This window comes from Acanthopagrus latus, chromosome 5 (assembly GCF_904848185.1).
Source record: "Acanthopagrus latus isolate v.2019 chromosome 5, fAcaLat1.1, whole genome shotgun sequence".
NCBI classification, from domain to species: domain Eukaryota; kingdom Metazoa; phylum Chordata; class Actinopteri; order Spariformes; family Sparidae; genus Acanthopagrus; species Acanthopagrus latus.
Genome location: NC_051043.1, coordinates 28,571,272 through 28,588,754, shown reverse-complemented (window position 1 = coordinate 28,588,754; position 17,483 = coordinate 28,571,272). Strand labels below are relative to the sequence as shown.

Genomic DNA, 17,483 nt, shown 5'->3' with positions numbered 1-17,483 from the left:
TTTACTTTATTTTATTGTCTCTGTTTTAATGTTTTATGCATTAGGAAATTTCTGGTTACTCTAAAAAAAAAAGATTAAAACTGTAAATTGTTGCATTACAGTTTGTAAATTTGAAGAGAGATGGTAAGAGATGTCACAATTGAACAGATTATACCAAACATGACATGATATGGTGTAAAATACCTGTGTTTTGAATATGTGTTTCACTTTTGGGGCTGTGTCACAGCTTTTGTTGCTAAGAAAAACTTGTGATTACATAAAGAAAGTCTAGTTAATTAAAGAAGAACATAGCTGTTATGTTCTTCTTAAATTTATGATTGGACTAGTTTTGCAGTGTAGCAAAATAAAAATGAAAATGCGGTGGCGCTGTGAGGTAGGTGATGACCTCATCCTGCATCTGTGTAGGGAAGTCTTTAATTGAGGGCTCCTCCTGGATGTTTGTTTGTGCAGATGTGTTTGTCTGGATGAAAGAAGCCTGACGCACCTGAGTGAAAAACTAGAATGTGACTCTGCCAAATCACAACAATCCCCCAATATAGGTATATAATCCAATATATACCTCGATAGCCTTGCATCACTGTTAATTTTAAACCACCCATAACTGCTTCACCATAATTGAACCTCACCATATCTAGTGCCTGCAGTCAGTTGTACTCACTCATAGATACCAGCCGCCTAACTACGCCTGATTTCTTTCTACAAGATCAGTGAATTATGTCCTGAGAAATTAGTGAAAATGTCAAAGAACAGCCTGTCCCGCAGTTTTGAAGAAAGTGTAATCATTTATCAAAATCTGCATCAAAAGTTTCTGGGTCCACTTTGCGCCGAGATCTGTCCTCCATCCAAGTTTCATTAGTTTTCATGTAATCTAGCTGACAAACCATCCAACAAACAGACACGGCAGGTGAACACAAACCTCATTGGCTGATGTGGATGCACATGATTTGATTAGTATTACACACATGAAAGTTTAATTAACTACTTAGAAGTATGACTGAGTCCTGCCCTTGTTGTCTGTCTGCCACTGATTACTGTAACACTCATTGATTGTACAGTACTGTGCTTTCACCTTCTGAGCATTTTGTCCCTTCTGCTGAGCTGATGTACGACTGCTTGCCAGGTTCGGTTCTGCCATCTGTTACTGTGTGTGTAATCTGTCAGTGTTTGTGTGTGTGTGTGTGTGTGTGTGTGTGTGTGTGTGTGTGTAGCTTGTAAGTCAGTATCACAGTGACGTGTCACTTGGCTTACATTGGCAAAAAAGCAAGAAATTAGAGGTGAGGCTGAATTAGTGTGTCAGACACTTGGGAACTTGTTAGGTTGTGACATGACATCTACTGTAACACCGTTTAATCTGGTATGTTAATGCATCCATATGCTTTGGTACATCGTTGTCCGCGTACTGTTGCAGTGTAATCTATTACAGAGGCATTAAGAGATTGTTCTGATGCAGCACACAGAGTCAAGGGTGGAGTGGTGTGAGTGACAGTTCATTGCTGTGTATTATTATGATGTATTGTTAGAAAGCTCGTGTTAAAGGGACCCTGTAGAGTTCATGGCAGCTGGGAGCACTGCTGATAAATCTGTTCACGCGTGCGTCCCTTGTTTTGTTCATGTGTCATGCGCAAGGACACGTGCACAAGGAGATACGTAATTACATATTTCGTTTGAAGGTGTCACACATTTATCACTAATTGACAGTCAGTGGCCATAGAGACACACAGCGGTGCTCAGTGAAGGTGAGGAAGAAGAAGATTGTACGCTCGCCTCCAGGATATAATTAAAGTGTTTTCATGAGAAACACTGAATGTAAAGATAAACGTGTTGGCAAGATAACTCAGCAGGGAACTTTCAAAGGATAACTCCACCAACTTTACACATTAAAGAAGCACTTTGTGATAGTTGAGAAGAAATTCAGAATTTTTATATTTACAATATTAATGAGAAAGTAATATGTTATAGAAATTAATTTTTTTTTCCCAATAATGGATAAACAAGCTGTTTTCAGAGGAAAATAAGGTCCCACACTGTTTGATGCTAGAAAGGTGGCAGGGTCCGCCACATATAAACAAAGACAAACAAAAACAGTTGCATTGTGGGTAATGTAGGCACCAGATTTTGACAAAGAAGAGGAGGGCTTGGGGAAAAAGGGCGAGAGTCTTGTTCTGCTGTAATGATTTTGATCATATGGTTTTAAACTGTTCATCATGACTCCAGTGGTGTGGACAGTTTTTCAAAACCTGGCGCCTACATTACCCACAACGCAACTCGGCCATTAAATTACATCACCTGAGGCAGTTTATTAGATTCAGTACAGCTTCCTCAAGAGCCATAAAAGGCTTTATACCAATTTGTGTGCCTTTTTTAACAATTATTAGTGTAAACATTAATAAAAATGTATAAAATAAATGATGTTACCCTTTAAGTCTGAGTTGTATCCAGAAGCAAGAAGAACACATTTGTAAACATACAATAAAATTGAAGGAAAAATATAAGTAAAGGTTTATGACACTAACCTTTATTGGAGGAAATGTTTATCATGACTTCTGCAAGAAGACTGATGGTGAATTTTAAAAAATCTTACACTAACAAACATTTGTTATTTATAAGTTTTGTCTTTCGCACTTCAATAAAAATGGCCCCTTTTGCTAAAAACTTTGAAACAGTTTCTTTTTCGACACTGCTATTTATGAAACATTCGGCATGTTTAACTATACTTTCGTCTTTCTTCAAACTGAACCGGCATCATCTTTCTTTAAATGCTCTTGTTTACTTTGCAGGCAAAAGCAGATCCTCGCTGTCATAACACCTTCGTCCTGCCAGTTTTTAATTTGCTCCTGTTCACTTAGAGCAGGTTCTAGCACGGGGCCACTGTCTGGAGTCACTAATGAGCTGCACAATTTAAGGAATCTCCAGTAACCAACATGATTGTACAGCAGTTTGCAGGTATTGGGCGCTGACTGTTATCGCAGTGTGTCAAGCTGCATACATTAGTGTGATTAGTGACGGCTGCTGCAGTATGGGGAGAGGAAGGGGGGGGGGGGGGGGGGCAGCGATTGACAGAAAAGAGAGATGGGGGGCGGGTGAGAGTTTCCTCTCACTCTCTACAGTATGTGATCACTGGTCTGCTGCATTACTCTACAATGCTATTTCTCAGTAGTCCTCCACTCCCTCCCTCTCTCCTCCGCTCTGTTTCTGTGTTAGCAGTAATCTCCAGTCGCTCTTGCTGCCTCACAGCTCTCTGCCCTGCCACAGCACATCTCTCTCTCCCCTCGGCTCCACGCTCTCCCCAGTGAGGATGACATCCCCGAATTTGATGAACCAGCGAAGCTCTCATTCCGGCTGGTGGCTTCCGAGGGAGACCCCACATGAACGGGCTTACTGGACGAGGTGGTGCCGCGTCTAAGGAGCTTGGTTAGAAAACATCAGCTGTAGCAGCCTCTGAGTAAGTGCGATACTGTTTCACTTCCAGTCATATCAAAGATAAGGAAGGGGGTGAGGGTGAGGTGAGTGTTTTTTGTTTTTTTTTTTGTTTTGCTTTACAGCTGTGAACTGCTACAGTGCTTCGTTATTTTCTGCGTCTCAGCATGATGGAACTATTACGTGACTGATTGATTGACTGACACTACAGCTGAGGATTTATGGGCTGATGTGATGGCTGTGGGTTGCACCGATGTTTATGCAGCAGCTGTATCTTGTCTGTCAGTAATGAGCTCTATTCTTGGTCACGACACTGAAATGCTGTGTCTTTGTTTGCCCATTTCTCTTCATTGCTGTGCTTACTGTAGCATACACTCATACAGATGGCTATCGCTCCCTGGGGTGGCGTTCAAACTCTGCACTGTTGTTATATGGTCACAGTGATACCGCTGCACGCTTATATCACACGTTTGATCGGTCTACGCCGAGGAAGTTTTGAGAGAAAGTTGATCCATCACGCAAGGTTTTGCCAAATGATCCCAAGTAAGCGTCCAGTTGGTGGGGTGTCATAGTAGTCGTGGTTGAGATTCAGTTTGGAGAGGAAGATGGAATTACAAAGTGAGTCGGAAAAAGTATGACAAGACGAAGATGGTGGTTGGAGGAATGTATCTCTATGGTAACAGCAGGTTTTGCCAAGGGTAGAGGAGAGGTGAAGGGAGCGTGCTGCTTCTTTCTGGCGCCTGTTCAACTGGATCATAAATAACAGTACTGACAGGACTTCTCAGGACAAAACAGAATATTTATGGGGAGCTTGTGGGAGCGACAGAGAACAAATTATAGATGGGGAGATGGATCAACACAGTGTTATGTATAGCAACCAGATAATGATTCACGCTTAACATACAGTGTGTTCATTATGGTCAAAGGTTTGGCAGGAGGGACTGTGTAGTCACATCTGTTGGTGTTTACTTTAATTTGTGTTTACCTGTTTGTGGAGACAGACCAAATTGGTGGTGGTGGCACAGAGGAAAATGAGGGACACCTGCGCGTAGTCAAAACCAAAGCGAACTCTCTGCAGAGCGGATCTGTCAATGCTAATGTGAGAGAGAGAGCTCTTCCGTTCCATATCCTCAAGTGTCATTTTCCCAAAAGCCTCCTTCAGAAGCCCACACTGATCCTCTTTGTCATTTGGATTTGTGATATAATGACAGACTGGATTTTTCAAGTGCTTTCCCAAGTGCTCAGCGCACTTTTATGGATTGTGATGAACAGTCAACTCGGCCACCACAGATGGGTGATGCATCAGTGTCAGATCACTGAGGTGCAGGTTTGAAGCTTCGGCAGCCCAAGATGAAGCGGTTATTAGTGTCATAGGGAACCCACCTTGTTATGTAATCACCATCCAACAGCCTTGTCACTGGAAAGTTGTGGAAATATCAGTCAATTATTTTGACTATCGCAATAATTTGAAAGTGACAGTTTATCTCCCTACAGGAACCGTAGACCTAAAAATGTCAAGTCAAATGTAAAAATAGTCAGGACTAGTTTTTACACTCTAACCATCAGGCCACACACATTAGGCTCCCCAGTAGCACCTGCAGCACCTTTAAGCCACACATATGTGTAAACTCTACACAATTTTCTTTTCTAATTACTCTAAAAATGTGTTTGAAAAACTCTTGAAATGTATTCAAATGCTTTCAGATGCTCTCATGCATGAATTTTGCCACCTAATGCAAATGCACCAGGCCTATTATGCACCTCGAGAACAGATTCTGTGGATGAGGCTGCGTTTACGGATTGGCCCGGGTTAATCTTCAAAGCCTGTGGTGTTTAGCAGGAAACTACGGAGCTGGAAAACCAAATTTGAGTCAGAGAACTGCTGCAATTGCAGAAGCCTGAAGCGCTCAATCTCCCTTTGCGTGACTGTGGTATTACTAATTTGTTGTTGTCATGACAATAGGCATAAAATGCCTCTTAGTTTATGTGGAGAGGGTGGACTGAAAGATCAAACTAGAGGGGAGTATATGGGAGAAGGACTGTGAGCTTGTTTTTTAGAAAAGAATCTGTGCCACTACAGGGTTGCAACAGGTCTGTGATTCACCGCTGCCTACAGCCCATACAGTAGCACTGGCCCCTGGTCACCCTGCAGACTGAATGTAGAGCAACACCATGACTGGGATGCAACCTCTATCCACTCTCCTCCTCTTCAACAACTCTGACTCACAGCCCAGCACACATTATTCAACCCACGAAAAAGAGCTCCTCGACTGAGTTGGAAGCCAGTGTTCCTCAGCGAATGTGACTGTTCTGTTGCTGATGAGCTCCCATGAACAAGCGGCGTTTGCAGAACATTTATGATTGCATGTACTGTAGTTGTAATGCTCACACAGTCTGTGAAACCAAGCAGAGACTGTGGGATGGTTTTCTGGACTGGAACTGGCGTGAGGTGCCAATAACAAAAATATGGAATCGGCAAACAGGGAGAGACCAGCTCACTGGTCGAACCGCCTTTCCTGGAGTTGTAATGAGCTTCTTAAAAGTATACCATAGTTATCAGTAATTGCTTTCAGGGAGCTAATTATTGCAGAGGAGGAGCCCAGCTGCACAGTCTGTTAGCTCCGTTTATTATGGGCGGTCAGCTCGCACTTGAGTCTAGAAGGAAGACAGCCAGATCTGAGTCCCATCTGGTCCCTCATGCAAGGATGGCACACTGTAAACCACCACGTTAACCTCTGGCTTGAAGTAGAAGAAGAATACAACACTAAATTGTGCGGTGTTGTTGGTGTCTCAGCATGCATAGATGTGCTGGGTTCATTAGCAGGTTCAGGGCTCTGCAGGCAGCCAGGAGACGAGAAACAGGACCAATTCTTGATTCTTCTCTGTCTCAAACAACCTCCTTTCACAGCAATATCTTGACACCTCGTCTCAGACAGATTCATGGTAACATCTGCCACTGAGGTAACATGCTTACAGGCTGAAGGATCAGCAGGTTCCAGTGAAAGCTCACCTCATCTGACGCTCTGCTCATGCCATCATCACTCATTACAAGCCACCTGCTCCGGCGTCATGTCATGCCAACGAAACTGGAAGAACAGGCAGTGTTCTGATGCAGCTCAGATACATGCTGCGTGTGTGTGATACCGAGCAACGTTCCCCACATATGACCCTTGAGGCACGAGGGATTGCGAAAGTCACATTTCTGGGCGAAATATTCGTAAGCACGAGAGTCATCTGTCCAGACTCATAATATCTGGTGTCTGTCTGCAACGTCTGCCTGGTTTTTTGTTTGTTAATTCTACTCCATGTGATCTTCCAGGCAGCATCGTTACATCCCGCTGGTCACGGACACAATAGACAACACTCAAAAATTGACAGATGATATAAATGACAGTAAAAACACATAGCAGTTCGCCACGGTCCACATGTTAGCTGAGCTCAGAGCTGAGCATGTTACTGTAGGGAAGAGTGGGAGGTGAGCCTCTGCTTTTAATAGACATTCTCCCTCTGTCGCTCATTCTTCTGCCTGCCTCTTGATCACAAAAGCTGCCAAATATATCCAGTGGTGGTAAAAGAGGCTGTTGTGCGAACACGAGCAGGCTATTTATAGAATCTGTTAAGCTCGAATATGAGTGCATGTTTGGTCAGCGCAGTACGAATCTCTCCTGGTGTGCTCACTAAAAATACCTTAACTGTGAGCAACGTACACCTGATAGTTATCCGTGTGATCATGTTGGACACATAGAAATAGAAGAGTCACATTAATCGGTTACCAGGATTATGTGAATTTCTTAATTCCTCAGTGATTGATTTGCTAAATGCCATCCTTGATTTTAGAGCCAATAATAAGGGCACATTTGCTTGATTAGCTATTTGTTTAAACGTTGAATGTATCTAGTTTTGATTGCAATAATCACAACTGCAATCAGATTCTACATTAATTCATGTATCTATACGTTTCGCTACATTAATTCAATAATCTGCTTTGGCTTTTGTGTTGAGTGTTAGAGTACACTTGGATGATAAATCATTTCAGACTGAAGAAAATATCCATACAGTATGATTATAAAAGGTTAGTGTTTTACATAAGAGCATTGAGTCAGCCCTTCAGTGTTCGAGAGGTTGTGCATAAAGGCTGTTTACTGTCATGTTTTTCTCCCTCTATCTCCCATCGTCTCTCTTCACGCTCTCCTCTCCTGCAGATTAGTGACAACATTCAACCGACGTCTCTGGATAAGACCATCGTCTTTGGGAAGAATCTCATTTAAAAAAAAAACGCAGAACAGCCAGAATTGCCGGACACATGTCACAGGTATTACTCTTCACATGGTAAGAGTTTGTTTCCAGAACGAGCTAAATCAGCCATCTGTTTGTCAGTTTGTCTTTACGCTGTAGTACTGTGTGTTTGTGTGTGTGTGTGTGTGTGTGTGTGTGTGTGTGTGTGTGTGTGTTCCACGTCATCCGTAACTATTTGTGAAAATAGAGCCGTCCTTCTGGGCTGAATCCTTGTAGAGAGTACACTTCTGAGCTCAGTGTAACTTATAGTTCTTTTTAACACAACGGGGTGAAATTACAAACAAAAACAACCTAAAAAGAATAAAAGAATATTAGTATATATGGTATTATGATATTTTGCCTGTAATGTAAAACCTGAGAAAGTAGAGAACAGAGTTAGTTGATATTATTTGTGACTAAACACATTATTGATATGTTAAACAAGGTGTTGCACTGTTCTCTCCTCCCAGTGTGAAACCAGAAGTCATTAGTGAGTTATTTTAACTTACCAACGTTGTGAAATGTCATAATGTGTAATGAACGGAAGATACTTAGGTACTGTAGGTGCATTCTTAACGGAAATAACAGAAGTATAGTAGTCATTCGAGCCCAAACCGCGATGTTTATTTCCGGCCCTAACCTCAGAGTTTTCTTGGCAAAACATTACCACACTGTGACCGTATGAAGAAGGTCCAGAATGTGTTTCGGCCATGTTATTTTGGGAAAAGTGATTTATTTTTACAAATTGGGAGATGTTGAAAATCTGTTCAGTCACTGAGGGATGAGGATGTTCTCCTTCCACAACCACCTTTATCAAATGCCCTCTTTCTTTTCCCTCCATAAACAAAGTTCTAGATTGTTTTATATAATATGCATTTTACATAAAATTAAGTGTTATTTCAATCAGTTACAGAAAGAAAAACATTAAAGGGGCACTGTGTAGTTTTGGAGAAGAAATTCAACCTCAGGATATTGATATTTACAATACTAATGAGGTAATAATGCAAACTCAGAAATATTTATTTGTTCCATAAGTGAATAAACGAGCTCTTCTCAGAGGAAAAATAAGGTCCCAGAACACAAGCTAGACAGGTGGCAGGGTCCGCCACATATAAACAGTGTTGTTGTCCAGTTTATTCAATCATTTACTTTGTTTAGGCATAAAGAATCAGTTAATAAAGAACTTTCTCTTCTGAAAACAACATAGTGCCTCTTTAATGTCTGTTTTGCTGTTTGACTTCCACCAACACATTTTGATTTTACAGTTAGACATCTTTTGTTTGAGTTCGCTCAGCTGGCTGGTAGTGAGATCCAAAACATTACACACTGACCTACTATTTTATCTTGTAATACTAATACACATAGTAACAAAATACAGAAAGTTAAATGAGCATGTGGTTCAGTTTATTCCACACAGCAGCTCGCGGTGATGTGTGAAGCCACATGCAGAACACGGATGACTCCATAAAGGGCAGTATAGATGTACAACAATAGATAAACCTCTTCACCGCCTCCATCCCTCCATGAGACGGCATTTTAGATCTATTTTTGTTAGATTTCTGGATAATGGTTTTGTTAACCATCGTTATCCTTTGTTTTATTCAGACTAACATCTTGTGATCCGTGTTGGAACTGACCAAACATTTTTCAGAAGAGTTGGATTCCAGTACAATTTCAACCCACTGCTTTTTATGGCTCCAGCCCCCATGCTGTGTTGCTGTGGTGCTGTGTTGTTGTGAGCATGTGTCTGCACTCTGACTGTGTGTTTGTGTTGCTGTTTCGGTGCTGTGCGTCTGTGGCCGAGCAGCAAGCCCTGCTGTTTCTCCGGTTTCCAGTGCTCCTCGAGCCCTGTAATGCTGTAAAGGCACATCTAATTGTATCATCAATCGCTACCAATGACATGTGCCACCAAACAAGTCCAGCCTTGCACACTTGAACACACACGCATTATAAATATATTGTTCTTTGGACAGTAAGAAGATGATATCCTTAACACAGTTATGGTCTCTAGGAACACTGTAACAAATGTGTCCGCTCAGACCCACGGGCCCCCCAGAGATTCATTAAATGAGACTAAACTGTCAGAGTAAAGTTAGGTCCATGCTGTCTTCCAGGTTGAGCAGGAAATCTCACTCGTCCAGAGGAAGATGTCTGACCTGGAGTCAGTGTTGCAGCAGAAGGATATAGAGTTGAAGGCCTCAGAGACCCAGAGGACCATCCTAGAACAGGACCTGGCAACCTACATCACAGAATGCAGTGTGAGTAGGCCTACACTGTAACCGTGGGGGACTTTGAAGGGGAAGTAATCATAACTTAAAACCTTAAATGGGCTCTGCGTAACAACGTTACGTAAGATGATGTGAAAAATTTGACTTTACCGTCTGTCTCGGTTGCCTATACAAGCCTGTGGATTTCTTTGTGAAAGATACAGGTCAGATTTTCTGCAATAGTCCAAATGATGTGCCTCGTCTCAGTGCCTCTCTCTGCTCCACTAACAAAGAGCAAAGGTAGATAACGTTAGTTTACAAATGGAGTCAGCTGACATAAACTAACGACGAGTCCGTTTAGTATTGAAGATGAAGTCTTGGCTTGAGGTTAGGTTAAGTTTGGGTCACTCGTTATGTTTGGAGTGGATGTTACGTCTTCTCAAGTGATGAAAACACGTCTGTATGCATGAACGTTCATTAGGATTTTACTGTAACGAGTGAACTGGTATTTCAGGATTGCAGTTAGATAAACTGATATGATTTGGGTAGAAGAAATATTAGAACTAGAATCAAATTCATCAGCACAGATGCCCATGTGACCAACAAACAGAATCAACACTTGTTAAACAAAGGATCTTCACATTATATCCAGTTATTGCAGAGCTGTTACTGAACACACTGTATGTATGTGTTGATTTCAGAGTCTAAAGCGGAGTTTGGAACAGGCTCGTATGGAGGTGTCAAAGGAGGACGATAAAGCGCTGCAGCTCCTGCATGACATCCGGGAGCAGAGCAACAAGCTGCAAGAGATCAAGGAGCAGGTAGGACGGCATCGTGGGTGTCATCTTGGTAGGTCAGTGGATTGAGATGTATCTTATTTAGTCCTAATGTCGTGAGCTCAAAGCTGAACCGGAGCGCGGCAAAGCAAACTGATCAGCTATCTGACGTAACAGTTATTTCAGATTTAATTTGAGTTTAGATCGTTTCACAACTCCCGAAACAGCGAGCAAACGAAATGATCTCTCTTCTCTGACAGAATTTTATGTGTTGGTAATTGAAGTTCTTTGATGAATTTGTGCGTGATGGTTTTACTGTGTACTGTACTGTTTTATAATGGCAGTCAGATGGAGCGGGTCAAGTCGCCCAGGCTGAGTGTGTGTGGGGTGTTAATTAGACATGCACATGATGTTTGAACCCCAACACTCTCTGCAGGGGTGTAGCACCCACTGCACAGCATGTTTGAATATGCCTCGTGTTGCAGCAGCGTATTTATGTGGATCATTGTGAACTTTCTTTAAAAAGCCTTGAACTTGAGTACACAACATAAAGGTGCAGTTCATCTATTGAAAGAGATTTGTTTGTGTGCTATGTGGCTGTGAAGATTTACAAGAGATTCACTTCGCAATAAAAAACAAATACGTTAAGTTCATTTAAAGTTTATTAGATTATTTGCAAGAGGAAGCATCTTCACACCAAGATGCAGTGATACAATTTGTAATTCTCTTTGTGTATGAAGTGACTGCTGGGTCAGCTCAGTGTGAATCCCTGTGGACAAAGAAGCCAGAGGAGCTTTACTGTACACGCAGCCATTAATTACTGAAATGTAATGTGATGAGTGTGTGGCATGTGTTTTTGCTGTGTGTGTGTGTGTGTGTGTGTGTGTGTGTGTGTGTGTGTGTGTGTGTGTGTATTTCTGCATGTGTGGCAGAGACCGAGTGATGCCAGCTGTGAGAATTAAACTGTTACAAGTCTGACAGATTAAGACAACAGAGAGAAAGAGGGGAGAGAGAGAGTATGAAGAATCATCTTTCTGGCATCATGCACCTTTCTTTTCCTGCGAAAAAAAAAAAGAAAGAAAGAAAAAAGAAGGTAACAGAAAAGCAACCTGTTTTCTCTCAGCCTACACTAGTGCTGGTTACCAAGCACCGAATACATTGTGCAATGGTTGCTATGGTGATGGGAGCGATATATACCTACGAGTGAAGAGAGAGCCCTGATGCAGTGGGCAGGCTGTCGTGATGAGGTGCTGGGGCCTTTGCAGCTCTCGCTGTTTGAGAAACAAATTTTCTGACCATCACTTGATGCATCACCTCTGAGATTAGTGGTAATGTGTCACAGAGGAATGCAGCTGAATATTACCTCCCATCTTAATAAACCCCCCCTGTTGAGACAGTCTGCATTTAGAATCCAGAAATTGTCATTTAAAACTGAAATCTCTATTAAGACAATTATAATATCACAGAAGGGGTTTACGGAGTTCAGAAGGGTTTGTAATTGAGCTGCTGATGATTGGCAGGAGAGGGTGGTTGAAGTAATCCAGGCTGAAGCCCCCCCTTTTAAGAATACTTGATCACATATTGGAAAGTACCAACAGAAAGAAGGATTAAAGCAGGCGCAAACTGTCAGTGTTGATAAAGGCAGTGGTTGAAGAAGTACTGAGATATTTTAGTAAAAGTATCAGTACCACAGTAGAAATACTAAAAGTTCTGCATTAAGGATCCTCGTTAATAAAAGTATTGAAGTGTTAACATCAGAATATACCAATTATTATATGCTTGTTTTGGTTATAACGTTATGAGTCTTGTTTCACATCCTGCTTCCTCCCTTTGTCTGTTTTCTCGCCCATCTTCTGTGATCACCTGTGTCCCATCAGTTAATCACCTCTTGTGTATTTAAGTCCTTGTCCCCTCCCTCCCTTTGTCACTTTGTCTGTTCTGTTCTGACCTTTTGTTCCTGCATCTCCCTTTTCCATCTTCCTGATGGACGATCGTTGTTTTCAATCCCCGGGAAGTTTTTTTGGCTTCAAAATGCCTCTGAGCAGCTTTCATAGGAATGAACGTGTGTCTAGATTGAATGTGACGTCCTCTATTGGGTGAACTTCACATATTATCGATCACTTTAATGTTGTAACTGATAAAGAGGAGGCCATTTACTTTTTATGCTGTATTTAAGTTTAAGTATAACACATGATTAGTACCTAATGTTGTCAAATAAATGCAGTGAAGTAAGAAGGACAATATTTGCATTTGAGATGTAGTGGAGTACAATGAACCCACAACCTTGATGGCCTCATTCAGAGGAGCGTCAAAAAGCCTGCCGACATCCCACAACCTTCCTCGAAGGCTTTGGTGGTGTTTCACTCAGTTGTACACGTAAAAAGAAAGTGATGGATTAGTTATGAAAAAATGGAAAAATGGAGAGCTTGACAGAAGCTCAAATCCTACCTCCTTTGTCTCCTCCACACACAGTGGAAGTTGCTACATGAAGGTGGACGTGAATGTCAGATTTTTTGTTTTGGAAAGTTTCAGAAATTGATGGACAAAAGAACGTTTCACACCCTGTTAGACTCTCTGACTAAAGCACACTGAGGCCTCTGGGGATCCCTCAGGAAGGAGGTGTTGGCTCCTCTTCCTCAGCAACATTGCTATGCTAATGTGTAGTGTTGACATGTTCATAGCCTCAGAGTAAGCATAACCATATACTAAGATTGCCAGTGATATTTGTGGTGTGCGTTTCGACCAAAACAACTGTTGGATCCCTCAAGTTGTCAGTATTTTATTTCCTCGTTTATAGCTGCGTATAGCAGTCAGGGAGATGAGGGAGTGGACTTCCTAGTCAGTGCACAGCTGATTCTGAGTCAGGTATAAGGAAACCATTCTAAAGATAAATTAGTCGAGTCTGTATCTTCATATTTGATTTATTTCATTGCTCATGCATGTAATCTGGCGCCATGCTCCCATTGGTGCCTCTCAGCACGGTTTTTACGCCGGCTAAATCCAGCATTTCATCTTGAAAAGCATCTGTCTCCCACGCTCTGTCATATGACTGCAGTGTTTATCATTTTCATGCAGAAGCCATGCAGTGTTGGAACAACAAACAGTAGATATTGCAGATAGAGCTTCATTTTTTTTTTAGAGAAAAGCAAACTGAGCCACAGCCGTTGAAACCTGCAAAACATATGCAAGGAAATAATTCCACTGAAGACACGAGAGCAAAGACCAACTGTGGAAAACTATTTCTGTTTTGGTTGTATTAACACAAGAAGGGTTAGACAGCATGAGACTTTCACAGTTAGGCTGTAAAAATCCAGCACTTACTTTAAAACGATAATTCAACACACAAAGAAGTCTGTAGCTTCTCTGTCTCTGCAGAGATCCTGCCCTCTGCTTGTTCTTTCGTATTCCCTCATCAGTTCACTGTGCTCCAGACATTTCTGGGCGTCAGCGATTCTGGAGAAAGATAGTTGATTTCTGTGTCTCATTCTCAGGTCATCAAATACTTGTGCTTTATGTCGGCGGCTCGCTGAGTATCTTAATCGCACATTATTTACATCTTTGTTTGCTGGAGGTCCTCATCATCCTTACCTTTGTTGTAACATTGGCAGTTTGGAGGTTATGTCAAAACATAAAGACTCCCCAGCAGTCTGACTAGCTGCACGGCTAACTGTGCTAAGGAGCTAATGGCAGCTACAGTCACGGATGTATAGAATACAGTTAGTAGCAGTTAGCAGTTACTCTGATAATATGCTGCACCCTGTTTGTTTGGCATATAAATTCAACTGATGGCCAAATCGTACATATTGCATTTGCACACAGCTAGCGGCTAGCTAGCTAATTAGGCTGGTGTCTCCACCAGTTTTAAAGTGTTTACAGGACTTGGGCAGTATGAAGCCTTCTGTGGCTCTGGAAGAAGCAGCATGCAATCTGACAAATTGCCTCCGATGATGTCACTGAGTGTCTGAATGCATTGTGGGTAATGTAGGCACCACATTTTTAAAAAGAAGAAGATTACATGGAATAAAAAAGGGTGATGTCTCTGGTTCTGCTGTCTCAGTTCTGATCTAAACTGTCCATAATGAGTCCACCAGTGTTACAGGAGTGCACTGCTACACCAGTGGGCTCCTTTCCACTGCATTACCTGCATTACCCACAATGCCACTGACGGACATCACTCAAGGCAGTTTATCAGATTACATGCAGCTTCCTCTGGAGCCACAAAACCCTCACTCATACTATTGTTTTTCACACATGACTAAAGAAACACAATTGTTCTTATCTTGCAGAATAGAGACAGTCCTGTAGTGTAGATATTTTATTCTGTTGGGCTGCTTATCTTGACATGCTTGGCTCTTTTCTTGTGGTTTTGGAAAGACTAAAGAAACTCAACCCTCCCGACGTCTCAAGAGCCTGAGTTCCCATTTTGCTACAGCCCCGTGTGCACCGCTACGGCGTGTGGGGTAACCAAAGCTTGACAGGCCTTTTATGCATACTTACGGTTAGAGCCGATGATAAAGACAGTAACCAGCGGCAAGATATTGAATAGACAGATAATTACTGGTTTGAAGGTCTGTCTCAGTCTCTAGGAAGTATTAAATGCGTAAAGCTGCAGAATGAAATGACACTATTGAGAGTGACTGCCCACTTTACAACATATTATGTGAGTTTTAAATGTTTCTTTCTTTGATCTCTCGGGAGTGTCTTCAGTCTGAGAGAAATAATTCAACACGGCCAAATTCCAGCACAAGTGATGCAGGTGTGGTTACTTTATCATTTCCTGAATGAGATCACCTGAATGAGCCAAGGACAGAAAATAAATCGTACAACTGATCTTTGTCATGAAAGAATTCTGTGATTCAGTGAGCCTTTAACGTCACATCGACGAAAGCTGTATTCCCTCGTTTGTAATTTCCTAATACCAAGTGACTCTTTTGTCAAAGAATGACTGAAATGTAGTGATGTTTCAGCTTTTTGTTGAGGTGGGAAGTCACGACCAGATTTCAGGTAGTTCCCAAGAGATTCGGTCAGTTCTCAGTGATGGAAGCTGTCAACCTTCTCCTGTGGAGCCTGAATGATCAGTGAGGCGTAGACACACTGCCACCTCACTGCTGCTATTTCTTAAACGTCAGAGTTTCCTTACATTGGCTGACCGGTCAGGGAAGACTGTGTCTGTACTCAAAGATCCAGGGTTACATAATGTAACCCCTCCCGGTCCTCTTCGGGTTAAATTATTTGAGCTTTGTTTTTCACCATGTCTGATGCTGTCGGCTTCGCTTCGTCTAATGTGTGTCGGTTGAGCGTCGGGCTCCCTGGGTGCAGGAGGATGTTGCTTTTTATTAGGCTGACAGACAGGCCGATGTTCCCTGTAAGCTGATGAGGAGGTTGAAATTAGATCTGTTAGGCCGTGACTAATTGCAATTAAACAGACATGTGCGTTAAGTGACTCTGACTGATCAAAATCTTCTGTCCGCGTTACTCGTCTGTTCGTTGTTGACGCTTCATATCGTTAAAGGGTAACTCCGCCAGTTTTACAGATTAGAGTACTACTGTCTACATCAGTGGAGCTGAGGTGGAGCATTACCGTCACTGACAATATATCTTGGTCATCACGCATCCTCACCCTGGATACAGAAACTTAGGAAGGTGAAACTCCAGAGCGAGATACTGATAAACTTTTACAGAGGAGTGATAAAAACTAGGAAGGCTCTACAGGGGCTGACAAAAATGACATTCAATTTGCCCTGTACTTTTTTTATACGTGGGGGGGGGGAAGTACCATAAAGCCTTTAGAGGCTTCAGAGGAAACCGCACGTCATTTGATAAATTACCTCTAAGTAAAACGCTTTAAGTGTTTGTTCTCCTCTGTTATAAGGTCTCTGTCTGACTAACATCACTGGAGGCATTTTATCAGATTACATGCAGCGTCCTCTAGAGCCACAAACTGCATCACACTGCTTTTTTGCCCCCCCCCAACATATGCAGTAGTACTCCTCGAGACCTGTAAACACGCTACAATGTGTAAATTTGATGGAGTTACCCTTTGATTTGCCTCCACTATGTTGAGCCATTTTCATCCTGTTCAGGTTGAATGTGCCACTCTTTCCAGTAGCTTATCTAAAATACATCTCTTATGAATGAGTTTGTTCTTATAAATAATGCAGTGGCCTCCAAACGGAACATTTTCCTCAAATAGGCCAATTTGTCCTTAAATTTGGTGCGCTGGTAGAAGGGCAACCTTAATGGCAGATACAGACAAGTATATTCAGAGTAACTGGATAAAGTGCTTGCAAGTACCCACATTTGGAAAAGACGGCCTCCTTTTCCAGGAACTGTTTGGCTGAGGTTTGTGTTCTATTAAGTGGAATTTACTTTCGTCATTTTGGAAATTTCCTTTGCTAATGTTAATGCTCCTTTTGTGTGGATGTGGATATCTCCTCTCTGCTCCTCTCCCTCCCCACTCCTCTCCTCTCTTATCCTGGGGCTTTCTGTGGTCTTTGTGCAGGAATATCATGCCCAGCTGGAGGAGATGCGGGTCTCCATCAGACAGCTGGAGGAGGACCTGTCGGCTGCTCGTCGCCGCAGCGACCTGTACGAGTCCGAGCTGAAAGAGTCTCGGCAGAGCAGCGAGGAGCTGAAGAGGAAGGCTGCCGACTACCAGCATCGGATGCAGAAGGTCTACACTGTAACTAAAGGGGTTAATGATCCTGAGAGGAGTTCTCATTTAGTTGACACGTACTCTGCTTATTCTGAATCAATGATCGGATTCTGTTCAACGTAACTCGCTCGTAGTCATTTTGACATTTCTACC

The 17,483-nt window shown here is 42.2% G+C and overlaps 1 protein-coding gene across 13 annotated transcripts in view; it reads left to right on the top strand.

Annotated features, from left to right (window-relative positions):
* LOC119020180 (citron Rho-interacting kinase) overlaps nucleotides 1-17,483 on the top strand; it is a 50,214-nt gene that overhangs the window by 951 nt on the left and 31,780 nt on the right. For 3 of the 13 annotated variants that reach the window (XM_037099378.1, XM_037099376.1, XM_037099373.1), the window contains exons 1-5: nucleotides 3,102-3,442; nucleotides 7,620-7,729; nucleotides 9,807-9,950; nucleotides 10,601-10,720; nucleotides 17,178-17,348. In XM_037099378.1, coding sequence (XP_036955273.1) covers nucleotides 7,721-7,729; nucleotides 9,807-9,950; nucleotides 10,601-10,720; nucleotides 17,178-17,348 — 444 coding nt within the window. In that variant the 5' untranslated portion in view covers nucleotides 3,102-3,442; nucleotides 7,620-7,720. Of the gene's footprint in view, nucleotides 1-3,101; nucleotides 3,443-7,619; nucleotides 7,747-9,806; nucleotides 9,951-10,600; nucleotides 10,721-17,177; nucleotides 17,358-17,483 lie in introns of those variants that run through there. The other 10 variants (XM_037099375.1, XM_037099377.1, XM_037099365.1 and 7 more) reach the window with 8 other exon arrangements.